This window comes from Gymnogyps californianus, chromosome 15, assembly GCF_018139145.2.
Source record: "Gymnogyps californianus isolate 813 chromosome 15, ASM1813914v2, whole genome shotgun sequence".
Lineage (NCBI taxonomy): Eukaryota > Metazoa > Chordata > Aves > Accipitriformes > Cathartidae > Gymnogyps > Gymnogyps californianus.
This window is the reverse complement of record NC_059485.1, coordinates 952518-965000: the sequence shown is the minus strand read 5'-3', so window position 1 is coordinate 965000 and position 12483 is coordinate 952518. Positions and strand designations below refer to the sequence as shown.

The window sequence follows — 12483 nt, the reverse complement described above, 5'->3', positions numbered from 1 at the left end:
TTAATGCTTAAAACGTACTGGTGTTTAAATTTATACCTCATTTACATTAATCATGATGAACAATGCAGCAGCGCTTAATTTGTATTTCACTTTTCACAGTGGCTTAGCTTGTTCTGAAATGGCTATAGGGCAGACCATATATGTACATAGTATGATGTGACTTCAAAAATCTGTTAGACTTTATTTTCAAATTGCCGGATGTAAGTCATTAACTCTGTTGGATGCCAGCATTGTGTGTTACTAGACACTTATCTGTAACTACTTACTATGAAGTACGCTGTCCCAAGCCAAAGCTGGCTTCTGAAGTCTGGTCCGAAACAGTGGTGAAAACGTTGGCAGATCATCGTTCAGGACTCTGCCTCCAGTGGAACTGACATCACACCTGCGTTGATTGTATTGTCAAAGTGTTTGAAGTTCCTTCACTGAGCTTGTTACGTGGAAATAAAATGTGGTTGGTTTTAAAAGCTGAACCTCGGTGCCTCTGTTCTGCTCTGTGGGCTTCAGGCTGTCCAGCTCCTCTCCAGGCTGCCCAGCTCCATCCCCTCGCAGTACGAATGAGGCCGTCTGGCTTTGTGCTGTGGAGAGAGCCACTTCGTCTTGCACTCCGAGCGGGGCTGCTGCCCTCCAGCCGGGAAGGAGCTGCTGCCTCCCAGCGCTTCCCTCGGAGGCTCCCTCCGGTGCCGGTGTCGCCGATGCCACGGGCATCCGCCCACCCTGCCCGCGCACCCGCGCTGGGGATGGAGCCGGCGCGGCCCCTTCAACGCTCCCCTACGTACAAGCCGAAACTCAAAGCCACGTCCGTGGCACCCTCTGCTCACCGGTCGCTGCCTGGAAAGCTGATGGAGGAGGGGAAAGGGTGTCCACGGGATGGGCTCCATGGGCCAACTCGACACTGAGATATCGCTGGCTTTCCCCGAGTCCACCATGGGATCGTTCATGCTGCTAGAACTCGTGTCCCAGTCGTAACGGAAACTGGGAAGAAAATTCATCGGTGATTAAAAGAAGGGGGAGGAGGGGGTAAGAGTCAAGCTGTTGCTGATAAAGCAGCCTGGGGACCTGCGGTGTTTTGCTGCAGTGGGCGCTGTGCTCGCTGCCCTGACTTTCTCTGTCTGCAGATGCGCTCGCAGGTCCCCGCAGCAGCGCTGAGCTCGAGCGCAGCAGCGGAGGGAGTCGTTCCTGAGCTGGGGCTGTGCGCTGGGCTCGCCCAGCCCCAGGGTCCCCGGCTGCGGTGCCCTTTGCTCGTGAAACTGGAAGCTTCCAGGGCCCTTTTTCCATTTACACCCCTGGAAGCTGATTATAAGGCTTTCTCATACGCACACACAACCACGCTGTTTCCTGCAGATGTGAACCCTTCTCCTGTTAAACCAGTCCCGGTCACACAAAGCTCCTTACGTGGGGGCGGGGGAAAAGAAACCACTTAGTTCTGCTTGGACACTGAAGGATGCTGCGGTGTTAAAGCTCCCCGGCGCTGTTGATAAGCACAGGGAGGCCAGCACGTGGCTGCAAAGCAGAGGTGCCAGGGCAGCCTGCTGTGCCCCCAAAACCCCTCACTTCTCTGCTTCACCCCTGCCCACTGAGCAAATTAAAGACGAGATGTTGCTACACGGGCTACCTGGGCCGGCACGGCGGGCGGGCGGGCGGCGCAGGGCACTGCTTGGCGCTGTCGGTGATGCCCGAATCCTCCCGGCAGCTGCAGCAGCTGTTGTCCAAGATCTGCAAGTGGAGCAGCTCCTCCGAGTTGCTGAAGGCCGGGTTGTCCAGCGAGCTGGCCGAGGGCAGCCAGGAGCGCGACCAGTACTGGGCCGAGACGTCGTCCAGCCGGCAGAACCGCCGGTAGCTGCGGGGCAAGGCAGGGCGACTGCGGCAGCGCCCAGCACCCCGGGGGTGCGCACGGGCACATGCACACACATGTGCATACACGTGCGCACACGCACACACGTGCATGCACACACATATGACCCCAGTGACTGCACTGCAAGCACAGATTGCAGGTTTCCACCCAAATTTCACGGCACCGGGGCAGGGCCCAGCCCCGCGCCCTGGGTGGGGGCAGAGGCTGTGACACCGAACAACATCTGGCCGCAGCCCCGCGGCTGTTGCGGTGGTTTCCTCGGGAACAATCCCCCGCGGCACATTACGAAACCCCGTCCGGGAGGGCAGCGGGGCCAGGACAGCGCGGCCCCCAACAGACTCGCTGCTTTGGCGGGGCTGTGCCGGAGCCCCGCTCCCCACCCGCAGCCCCGCCGGGCTGAGCCCAGCCCAGGCAGCCAGCACATGGCGGGGCGGATGGGCCCTGTGCTTCCCCACGGGGGGCAGTGGGGGGGGGGGGTCCCGGGGACCGTGTATTTGGGGGCTCATCAGCACATCTCATGCGTCTCTCCACCACCGTGAGCGTGCAGCGGCACAGCCCGCAGCACTTCGGCGCAACCGCAGCCCCATCCAGCCCTGCAGCCTCCGGCACTCCTTTCCCACCTGCACGCTGCTCACGCGTGGCCCATGCGGGGCTGCGAGCATCCCCCCGGGCGCTGCGCATCGCTGGCCCGGCCACACGCGCATGCAGAGACCCACACCCAGGCGGGGGGCACCGCCGTGGCTCCGCGGGGCGCTGGGACCAGCCGCTCCTGGGCCCCGCATGTGCTCCCCCCTCGTCCCGGCACCTCCCGCTCACCGCTATCAGCTGCCGCAGAGTGTTTTTCTTGGCAGAGCTCAGCCCGAGCCCAACCCTGCCTCCCCACCGAGCCGTGGCTTGCTCTGACCCCGGATGGGCTGCGCTGCTCCCCCCCGGGCACCCACAAGTGGGGCCAGAGCTGCTGCCCATTGACCCCCCAGCACCTCCAGGGAGGGGCAGGGGCATCAGCCCCGCAGCAGAAGCACCCCTCCCTCTAGGGCCACCCTGGACCCCAGCCCCAGGTCCCCGGCCCCGCGCACCCCACCTGCTGCGGGTCTGGTCGGCCCTGGCCTCCAGCAGCAGCGCCTTGAACCGGCGGATGGCGACGGCGGCGACGACGGTGCCCAGGAGGATGATGCTGAGCAGGACCCCCGCGGCCATGCCCAGCAGGCTCTGCTGCGTCACCCGGTAGTCGCAGCGCAGCCCCATGAACCAGAAATCGCTGCCGACGGGGCACCTGCGCCGAGGGGGGGGCATCAGCCACCGGCAGGGACAGCACCCGTCACCCCAGGGCTGGTCCCAGCGGCACTCACTGGCAGAGGGGCTCGCGGTCCCGGGGGTGGGTGCAGATGCCGTGGTTCTTGCAGTAGTCGCGGTGGCAGAGGGAGGTGCAGGTGGCATTCCCGTCCGCCCCGGCCACGCAGGCGAAGCCGGCCCGGCAGGCGAAGAGCACAGCGCAGGGGTCCAGCGGCCGCTCTGCAGAGACGGGGGTCTGGCTGTGCCACCGCCTCCCCGCCGAGCAGAGAGCCGGGGCCAGGCCTGTGCCCACCCTGTGACCAGCCCCGGCCGGGCACCGGACCCTGGGGGCCACGGGAGGGCCCGGTGATCCCACAGCCCCGCGCATGCCCCGCACTCACCCAGAGCCACGTTGCGCAGGACGGGAGCAGTGCCCACCGCCAGCCCCGGCCGGGCACCGCCGGAGCCCAGCGCGGCGTTGAGGAGCGCACCCAGCCCTGGCGCCTGCACCCGCTCTGCTGCGAACAGCGCGTCGTACTCCAGCACCACGCTGCCCTCCCTGCGGGGACACCCCATGACGAGTCCAGGGGTGGCTCGCACCCCCAGGTCCAGCACTGTACCCCGGCACCGCCGTGGCCCCGCAGCGTGTGACACCCCCCGTGCCAGGGAGCACCGCACGCTGCGGGGCTGCGCAAGCACCTACCTGATCCCCGTCACCTCCAGCCGCAGGAACCCAGGCACCGACATGAAGAGCGGCGCGACCTGTGCAGGGAGGAAGCTGAGCGCGATGCAGGATGGCCCCTGGCCGCAGCCCCCCCCGGACAGCCCCGTCCCACCCTCACCGTCCGGTTGAAGCTGTGCAGCAGCCCCCGGCGCTCGCGGGACCCGGGGTCCTGCAGGGCAGGGACGAACCCCATGTCCAGCACCAGCTCGCAGGGGATGCGGAGGAGGGATGCTGCGGGAGGAGAGACGGGGATCAGCACGACAGGGACCCGCGCTGCCTGCCCCGGGGGACGACCACCACTGATCCCCCCCAAGCTGATGGCTCCTCAGAGCTCTTCCCCTCCCACCGTGCCCAGGCAGAGGGTCCCAAACCCCCCAGACCCACCTCTCAGGAGGGGTGGCTGATCCTCCACGATGAAGACCCGGGGGGCCCTGCCTGCCGTGGCCAGCGTCACTTGGGGGGTGTCAGCACCTGGCCACCCTCCGGGGCTGCTCGATGGCTGGACCAGGTCTGTGTCCCCGGCAGCTGGGGGGGACCCAGAGCCCCCACGATGGCCCAGGGTCCTGGGGGGATCAGTGGGCTGCTGGGGGGGCCCTGGCACCATGGTGGGCAGATGAGTTGGGGGCCCCCACGTCAGCCCTGCCACATCCCCCTGCAACACCGCAGCACCGGGCTCCGGCGTGACCGTCCCCACGTCCCCAAGCAGTGCTGGGCTGGCAGTGGCAGCTGTGATGGTGGTGGTGGTGGCGGTGACAGCAGTGGCAGCGGTGGTGGTGATGCCAATAGCGGTAGTCAGCCCCAGGGAAGACGCAGGCTGGGACGGAGCCGGCTGCTGGGGGGGCCCAGGGGCTGAGGGGGGGGCAGGGCTGCCCGGCTGCCCGCTCAGCGGGGCAGTTGCTGCCCAGGGCTCAGCATCACCCACCCCCACTGGGGTCCCCCCCAGGATTTGGGGGCTCTCAGCAGGATCCCCCCCCAAGCCGGCGTGGGGCAGCCGGCGCCCCTGGGACGGCCCTGCCGGGGGGGTGCCTGCAGCGGGGCTGAGCCCCGGGACGCCCCGGCTGGTCCCCTCCCCTGGGGAGGGCTGCGGGGTCGGTGACGTGGGTGCTGCAGAGCCGCCGGTTGGGGCAGGCTGTCGGGACGGGGGGATGCGGGGGGACCCTGGGCTGGCGTATGGCACCCCGCTCTGTGCCGCAGCGGTGCTGCCCGGGGCCACCGAGGCGGGGGCTGCCCTGGCATGGCTGGTGGGTGCCAGGTCTGGACCAGGGGGACGTGGCTGTGCTCAGGGGGACCCTCTGTGTCGGGTGGCCCCAACACCGCTGTGGTCGGGTCCAGGGCTCCCCCCGGGCTGGGGGATGTCACCCCTGGGGTGCCAGCCATGGCGGTGGGGACAGGCAGACCCACCCCCTTGCCTGCGGCAGGCTGCGAGGTTAGGTCTGTCCCCACGGCTGGCTCGGCTGTGCTGGCCACAGGGCCCCCACGGCCACCAGCCCCCAGGGACGGCAGAGAGGGGCGAGGGGCAGAGCGGGGACCCTGCCAGGCAACGTCCGTCCCATGCCACGGGTGGGAGTCAGAGCCCCATCCTCCTGCCGGCCCCGGCAGCCCCTGCTGCGTCCCCTGCCGTGTCCCCGTGGGGCCCAGCAGCCTCTGCAGCCCCCCCACAAAGGGCGACGTCCCGATCATCCCCGGCGCAGGGCTGTCCATGGCCGGCGCGATGCTCGGGCGAGTCCCTGGGCTGCTGTCACCCAGCGGGACGGTGGCACCCGGGCCCTGCCCAGCCCATGGCTCCGGGGACGAGGGGCCGTGTGAGCCCCCCTGTCTCTGTGCAAGCCCTGTCCCCGTGGGGCTCCATTCCGGCAGGGTGCTGGGGGACCCCCACCGCCCCCCAGCAGAGCCGGGCACCGTCACAGAGGCTGGTGAATGCGAGGGGGTCCCCTGCGGGGTCGTGGCACCCTCCGCCGTCGCATTTCCTACAGGGTCAGTCCCGGGGGCAGATCCGGCGGTAGGAGCTGTGTCCGGCTCCACAGGTCCTGGGGCAGGAGACGGCTGCTCGCTGCCTGCAGCTGCCTGCTCAGCGGTGCCTGCGGGGAGCGGGGGCCCTGGGTGCTCGGTGGCTGTTCCATCCCGCACCGCGGGCCCTGTCCTCTCCCCGCCTGCCCGGGGGCCTCCAGGGCTCCCATGGGGGCTGGCGGGCTTGGCAGTCCCGGTGGGGGTCCCAGGGAAGGGCAGCAGCTCAGCCTCTGTCCGCAGCTGCCCCACAGCCTCTGGCATCGGCGCCTGCCCCGTGCCAAATCCTTGTTCCGGATCTACGGGCAGAGGCAGAAGTGAGGGGATGCTGAGCAGGGCTGACCCACGGCCGGCACCCCACAGCTGCCAGCTCAGCACCCCGGGTCCCAGCGCGGCACCAACGCACATGGCCGGCACGCGGTGCCACAGACACAGGGCCGCGAGCGGGACGGTCCCAGCCCCGGCGGTACCTGTCCGGCAGCGCTCCCCCGTCGCGGTCCCCAGGCGGGCGCAGGGGACGGCAGTGCCCAGCGTGGAGCCCGTCCCAGTGCCGAGACCGGGGCAGAGCCGCGCGCAGCACTCCACGATCACTGGGGAGAGAGGGGAGAGAGCAACGCGCACCGGTGTCGGGCATCGGGCATCACGCACCAGTGTTGGGCATCGGCACCGGGCATCGGGCACCGCGCCCCCCGCCCCCAGGAGCTGCCGGCGCAGGCAGGGGGGCTCCGTTAACCGTGGGCAGCACGGCCGAAGGAGACTCTCAGGAACGACCCAAACCCAGCTGGAAACCGCCTGCCTTCCTCTCAACAAACGAGACCGAATCCTGCCCCACCTGGCCACGCTCTGCCACGTGCTGGCAACGCCCGTTTTGCCCTGGACCAAACCACCGTCCGGCAGAGTCGCCGCGTGCCGACGCTGGCACCACCGGGTCCCCAGGCAGAGCACCACGCCAGCGCCAGGCCCGCCAGCACCCTGGGCAGGACGCTGGGTCCCCGCTGTGGCAGCGGCTGTTCTCCAGACGGAGCGGGCGGCTCACCAGGCGTCGGGGTGGGGGGTCACCCGCCTTGGTGGGGCCGGGGCCGGGGTCACCACGAGCCCCTCGGGCCCCGCTCTCCACCAGCGCCTCGCTGGGGCTCCCGCTCCTCCTCCCGCAGGCGCAGCACCCGCTGCCTTCGACGCCGCGGAGCAGCCCGGGCTGGCGGCAGGGCACATGGCCGCCGCTCTCACCGGCTGCACCCCGGATGTCCGCCCCGCCGCGTGCCCCTGGGACCCCACGGCTGAGCCCACCCCAGGCGGGTCCCGACGACACCCGAGCAGCCACCGCCCCCCGCCCCAGTGCAACCGGGGAGCCCAGACCCGCCCCAGCCCGGTGCCGGTACCGGCCCCACCACCACCACCACCACCGCAGACCCCCCCCTCCTCCCCGAGCCGCACCGGCCCCGCGGCCGCGGCCCCCCCCGCCCCGCCCCGAGCACGGCATCCCCCGCCGAGGGACCAGCGGCGGGTGCTGCCACCCGGGGCCGCGGGGACCCTGCCCGGCCGTGCCCCCGCCCGCCGGCCCCGCGGAGGCGGGGAGGGGGGGGGAAGGCAGCGGCGGGCCCCGGTGCTCACCTGCGGCGGCCAGGAGCCGCGGGAGCGGCGGGAGCCGGAGCCGCTCCATGGCGCGGCGGCGCTGCCGGCTCTGCCGAGGCGGCGGCAGGAAGCCCCCGCCCGTCCCCGCTGCGGCGGGGCGGAGGCGCCGGGGAGCCGCAACCCCCGGCCCGGTCCCGCCCCACCGGTACCGGCACCGCCGTTCCATCCCGGAGCGACCCCGCCTCTGCCCCGGGGACTGGCGGCCCGGAGCCGGCAGCGTGTGCGGGACCCCGGGGACGACGCTGCCCCCGGAGGAGCGTCGGGGCGGGCGGGTCAGGGCTCGCCAAACACGGGCTGCGGGACCCCCGGGGCGGGGGGGGGGAGCACGGCCGGGCCCCCGCACCCGCGCTGACCGCTCTTCGGTCTGGGGGCTGCGCGGGGTCGGGACCCCGGCTCAGCACCCCGTCACCCTGCCGTGGGCTTGCACCGCCGTGCCGGGGCCCGGGGAGAGCCCGGGCGCTGCTCCTCTGCGGGCACACGCTTTCCACCCGCCCCGCTCTAACAAAAAGAGGGTTTTTCCAGAAAAATCACGTTAGGAACCGCCAGGGCTCTGCCCCCGCCCCAGGCTTCCCCTCGGGTACGGCTCCGGGCAAAGGCTCCTGGAGGGCACCTCCGGCTGCGGCTCCCTCGCCAAATCGCTCAGGGCCACACCGCCAGGCGAACCCAGCGACCACGCCGGCACGCCTGGGTCGCAAAGGGATGGTTCTGGAGCCACCGTCACCCCCCCGGCCGCTGAGCGGGCGCCTCGAAAGCACCGCAGGTACGGTGGCCAAAACGACGGTTTCCCCCCAGTTCCACCGTGCAGCCGGTTCAGAAAAACGTTTCAGAAGGCATTTGGGGCGGAGGAGCGATTACGGAGCTTCCAAAGGCACGGGCCTCGCACACAGCGAAAGCGAAACTCGGGCCGTGAAGGCAGAGGGTCACCCAGCCGGCCGAGGATTCAGCACCGTGCGATTTTAAAAGTGAAACGCGGCTCTAGAGGAAGCCCCGAGAGCACCCACACCACGCTCGGGCACCACGTGCAGCCCCAACAGGCTCGGGTCTGTTTTCCATCCGCCGCCACCCCGACTGCCAGAGGAGGATACGTTATCGAGCGATGCTTTCTTGGCCCGCAGCCGAGCATGTCACTCTCTGACATGTGAAAGCGTTTCTCGGCTCAGAGGAAGGACTGTGTAGCATCCAGAAATAACTTGTTCCTGTCTCGGGAGAGATTTAAAGCAAGCCTCCCGTGCTGAGATGAGTTGGGCTTGCAGAAACACCGATGCGATTTTGCTTTTCAGCAGGAGGAAAAGTCCTTCCCCCCTTTATTTTCCCTCAGGAAAGCAGAAGCCTTCCAAGCAGAACTTGCTTGTTTTTACCAGCACCGATGAAATAAACAGTAAAGGCGGCAGGAAGGCGGTTGATTGGGAAGAGCAGACAGCACAAGCGGCGAGACGAGGGGAAGAGCGACCGTGCTGGCGGCAGAGGGCACGCGCCGTACCGGTGCTGCCAGCGCTTTCACACGCGTAGGGAGGAGGAACGGCAAAACGCGGCGAGCCCGCCAGACCCACAACCACCTCCCGCTGCGCCGGGCGCACGGCCCTTTCATCCCGAGGGGCGACGGGCCCCGGCCGAGCAGGGGCTGCGCCGCCGGACAAAGCCGGGGTTAGAGAAGGGCGTTTGGAGTGAAGTCGGTGACTCAGCCCCAAAGCGTCCTTCGCCCACTGAACGCCAACACAGGGAGCCACCGACAGCGCGAAACGGAAAAGCCATCAACGCAACCATGCTCTTATATATTTATTCCTTTTTTTTTCTTGTTTTTAAAGGACAACATATTCAGACAGCTTTAAATACAACATCCAAGTGCAACTTTCCGATGAAAGCAGCAACGGTACAGCATGTGCGCTTGTATTCATACCCGCCGACACCAGCCCAGTCCTGGTGGTAGAGACGTCTCCTGTTAAAAAAAAAAAAAAAATCCACGTATTTAATATTTCATCAACCGAGAACTACCGTTTTAAGGCACAAAAGAAGTGGGTCGGGCACTTGTCTGACCACAGACAGTGCCACAGAGACGAGACGAGCTGAGCAGCAAAAGCAGGCATGTAAGGAGTCCACAGGTCTTTGGTGCGCAGCTCCCCCACCGACCCCGGAGGGCGGGAGCTCGGCGGGGAGGCCAGAAGCGCAGGCAGGAACAAACAGGAATGTGGAGGGATCTGCTGCTGCTGCACACTGGCCTGAGGCCACCGGCTCATTTCCCCCTGCAGCCCCAGAGCAGCTCAGGGCAGTCGCTCCACTAACCCTTTCCTGCCCGTTTCCCTTCCTGCTCCCGTCTCCGGCTGCGGCTGGCGGCGAGGAAACGGCCGCCACGGGCAGTCGGGAGCTGCGCCATCACGCAGCCCTGGGGGTGCCGACCCCGCGCGTGGCCAAGGAGCACCGAAAAGATGGACTTTCACGACTGAAGTCCGTTCGCCACCTACTAAAAGACCCGCGGATAATCGGAGCGCTTGAAGTGCCACGCAGGGCGAGACGAAAGGTGGCCGAGCCCCACATCCAACAGCAGATGCCTCAGGAAAACGCGTGTGCTTCGTCCTCCCCGCTCGGGGCAGGCAGCTGCTGCCAGCTCCCTGCCAGACACCTGCCTGCCATACGGACGCACGGCGTTCAGCCACCTCGCGCCAGACACTCCCCTCCGCAGGCGTCACACGTGCGCCCTGTCCTTACCCGAGACACTCGCAGGAGCACGCGTCTACTTACTCGGCTTTGAAGAACTGTTTTTATTCATAAACATCCTTCTTATCTGCAATGTAATCTACAATCTCTTGTGGACACATCAACTTTTCTGCATCTCCATCAGGAATTTCAAATCCTGGAAGAAAGCGCACATATTTAGCCCAAAACAACGGAAACGGGAGCAAGGCTAAAGGAAGCAATTACTGCTGGCTCAGATGCCTGCAGCTTGGCAGGGGACAAACAGGCAGGGGCTGCAGCCTCAGTCAGAGCCAACGCTCCATCACTACGCCGAGTTTCAAGCTGCGTTCTGCCTTACACGACATTGTTGCTTCTGGATAAGGGACAAGGCAGACGCGGCAGGGAGCAGGGCTGCCGAGCCAGCCGGCGAGTGCCCCGCACGCCTCACTACAGCCGCTAACGCCTTCCCGGAGCTCCCACAGCCACCGGTGTGCGACGGGAGGGGGACGTTCCTGGTAACCCCAGGCAAGGCAGGGCCCGAAGCCCCTCAGGTTCAGAGTCCGCTGTCGAGTGCTCGCAGAACCAACAGCTCGCAGAGAGCCGCAGCCGGGGGCAGGGAGCACAAGGGCTCGCGGCGGCGGAGCTGGTCAGAAGGACACTCCAGAAAATTTATGTTCTTCTTTCTAGTCCTCATGGCCACACGCTAACGCTCCACCCACGGCACACAGTAAGCGGATTAAACATATAGCGTTAGCAGACGCTCTGAAAGTGAACCGTCTGCCTAGGGTTTAGAGAATGACCAAACCCCAGGGACATTCATGACCCAGTGTGACAAATTAGGCACGTAGTCCGCAATTTATGAGCTTTAAATGAAAGCATGAAGAAGTCCAAAATTAAGTAAAAAGAAACTTGGAATATAAACTAATAAGGAAAAAACACCCTTTTTCTCCTAGTACCATCAAGTGGTGAGGATGAAAAAGACCCTGGTGAGGAAAAACCGGGAATATCTGTGATTTCACAAGCAGGAGCCAAGACTGGCTCCAGACACAGCCTTTATGCTGAACGTAATACCCGCGGCCCTCGCTTACGCGCTGCTGTCCCCACTCTCCCCCTCCCCAGCAACCCGACGGGTGGTGCCCAGGAGGGGTGTGGGGAGAAGAGCAGTCAGTGCTCCCAGAGGGACCAGGCTCAGAAGCAGATGGACAGACGCCTTCTCCTGACTCCTGCCGGTGCCACCAGCGACCGGCGCACGACCGAGAACGGCACGATTTTCTTCGAATTACATCAGAGAGAAGTCGACGTTACTATTCACAGAAAAGACCTGATACTCGCTTGCCATAGCCACGCTTAAGGATTAGCCAAAAAAAGGCAGCGATGAATCCGAGCACGCACAGCTCTGAATTACCAAATTCGTCTTCCATTGCCATGATGATTTCCACTTGGTCCAAACTGTCCAAACCCAGGTCTTTCATGAAGTGGGACTCAGCTGTGAGCTAGGGGAAGAAAAATCAAAGATCGTTTGGCCGCAGCCGTTTCAGCACAGCGGAAACCACGCTCAAACCGGAGCGGGACCTCCGGCTCAAACCAGAGCCTTCGGCCTCCCCGGCCCTCCCGCCGCCCACCTCCTCGCCCCCCATCAGAGGGGCCGGCAGCGCCTCTCCCTCACCCGCAACACCACGCACCGCCCAGCCACGGGCACTGCGGGGCCCCGAGAGCGGCTGCCCGGGGGTGCACGGAGCTGCCAGCGGCCCGGCCCGGCCCGCCCGGCGGACGGACCCGCCGCCCCCCCCGCCCCCGGCCCCCCACTCGCCTTCTCCGGGTCGATCTTGTCGTACAGCTTGAGGACGTAGAGGACGCGGTCCTTGATGTCCGCCAAGGTCAGGGGCGGCAGCTCGGAGAAGCGGCGGCACGGCGGCCAGGCCGCCCGCGGCACCTGCAAGAGAGCGGGCAGCAGCGGGCAGCGCCGGGCCCTCCAGCCACCCCCTGCCCGCCCGCCCTCCCGCCCGCCCCGGGCCTCACCTGCGCCAACGGCTGCGCCAGCGGCGGGGCCGCGGCCGGCGGTGCCCGCGGCCGGCGGGGACAGAGGGTGCCGAAGGCGGCGGGCGGCGGGGCGGGCGGGGGCGGCCGGGGCAGGAGGCGGCGGACGCAGGCCGAGAGGACACGGGCCGCCATGGTGACCTGTTCCCAGCGGGCACCGCGCCGCTCCCGGCAGCCCGCGCGCACGGCGGGGCGGGGCCGGGCCGGGCCGCCACGCGCGGGGAGCGGCGGCGGCAGCGACCCCTGGCGGCCGGGCAGCTCCCTTCCCCCCCCCGGAGCCCCGGGCGGCTCC

The 12483-nt window shown here is 67.0% G+C and overlaps 1 protein-coding gene across 1 annotated transcript; it reads right to left on the bottom strand.

Annotated features, from left to right (window-relative positions):
* Positions 1-9247: 9247 nt before the first annotated feature.
* Positions 9248-12326, bottom strand: NDUFAB1 (NADH:ubiquinone oxidoreductase subunit AB1). The gene is made up of 5 exons (XM_050905810.1): positions 12174-12326; positions 11965-12087; positions 11560-11647; positions 10221-10332; positions 9248-9420 (listed from the first exon to the last, which is right to left on the bottom strand). The coding sequence occupies exons 1-4, from the start codon at positions 12324-12326 to the stop codon at positions 10241-10243; spliced, it is 456 nt and encodes a 151-aa protein (XP_050761767.1). The 3' UTR covers positions 9248-9420; positions 10221-10240.
* Positions 12327-12483: the final 157 nt, after the last annotated feature.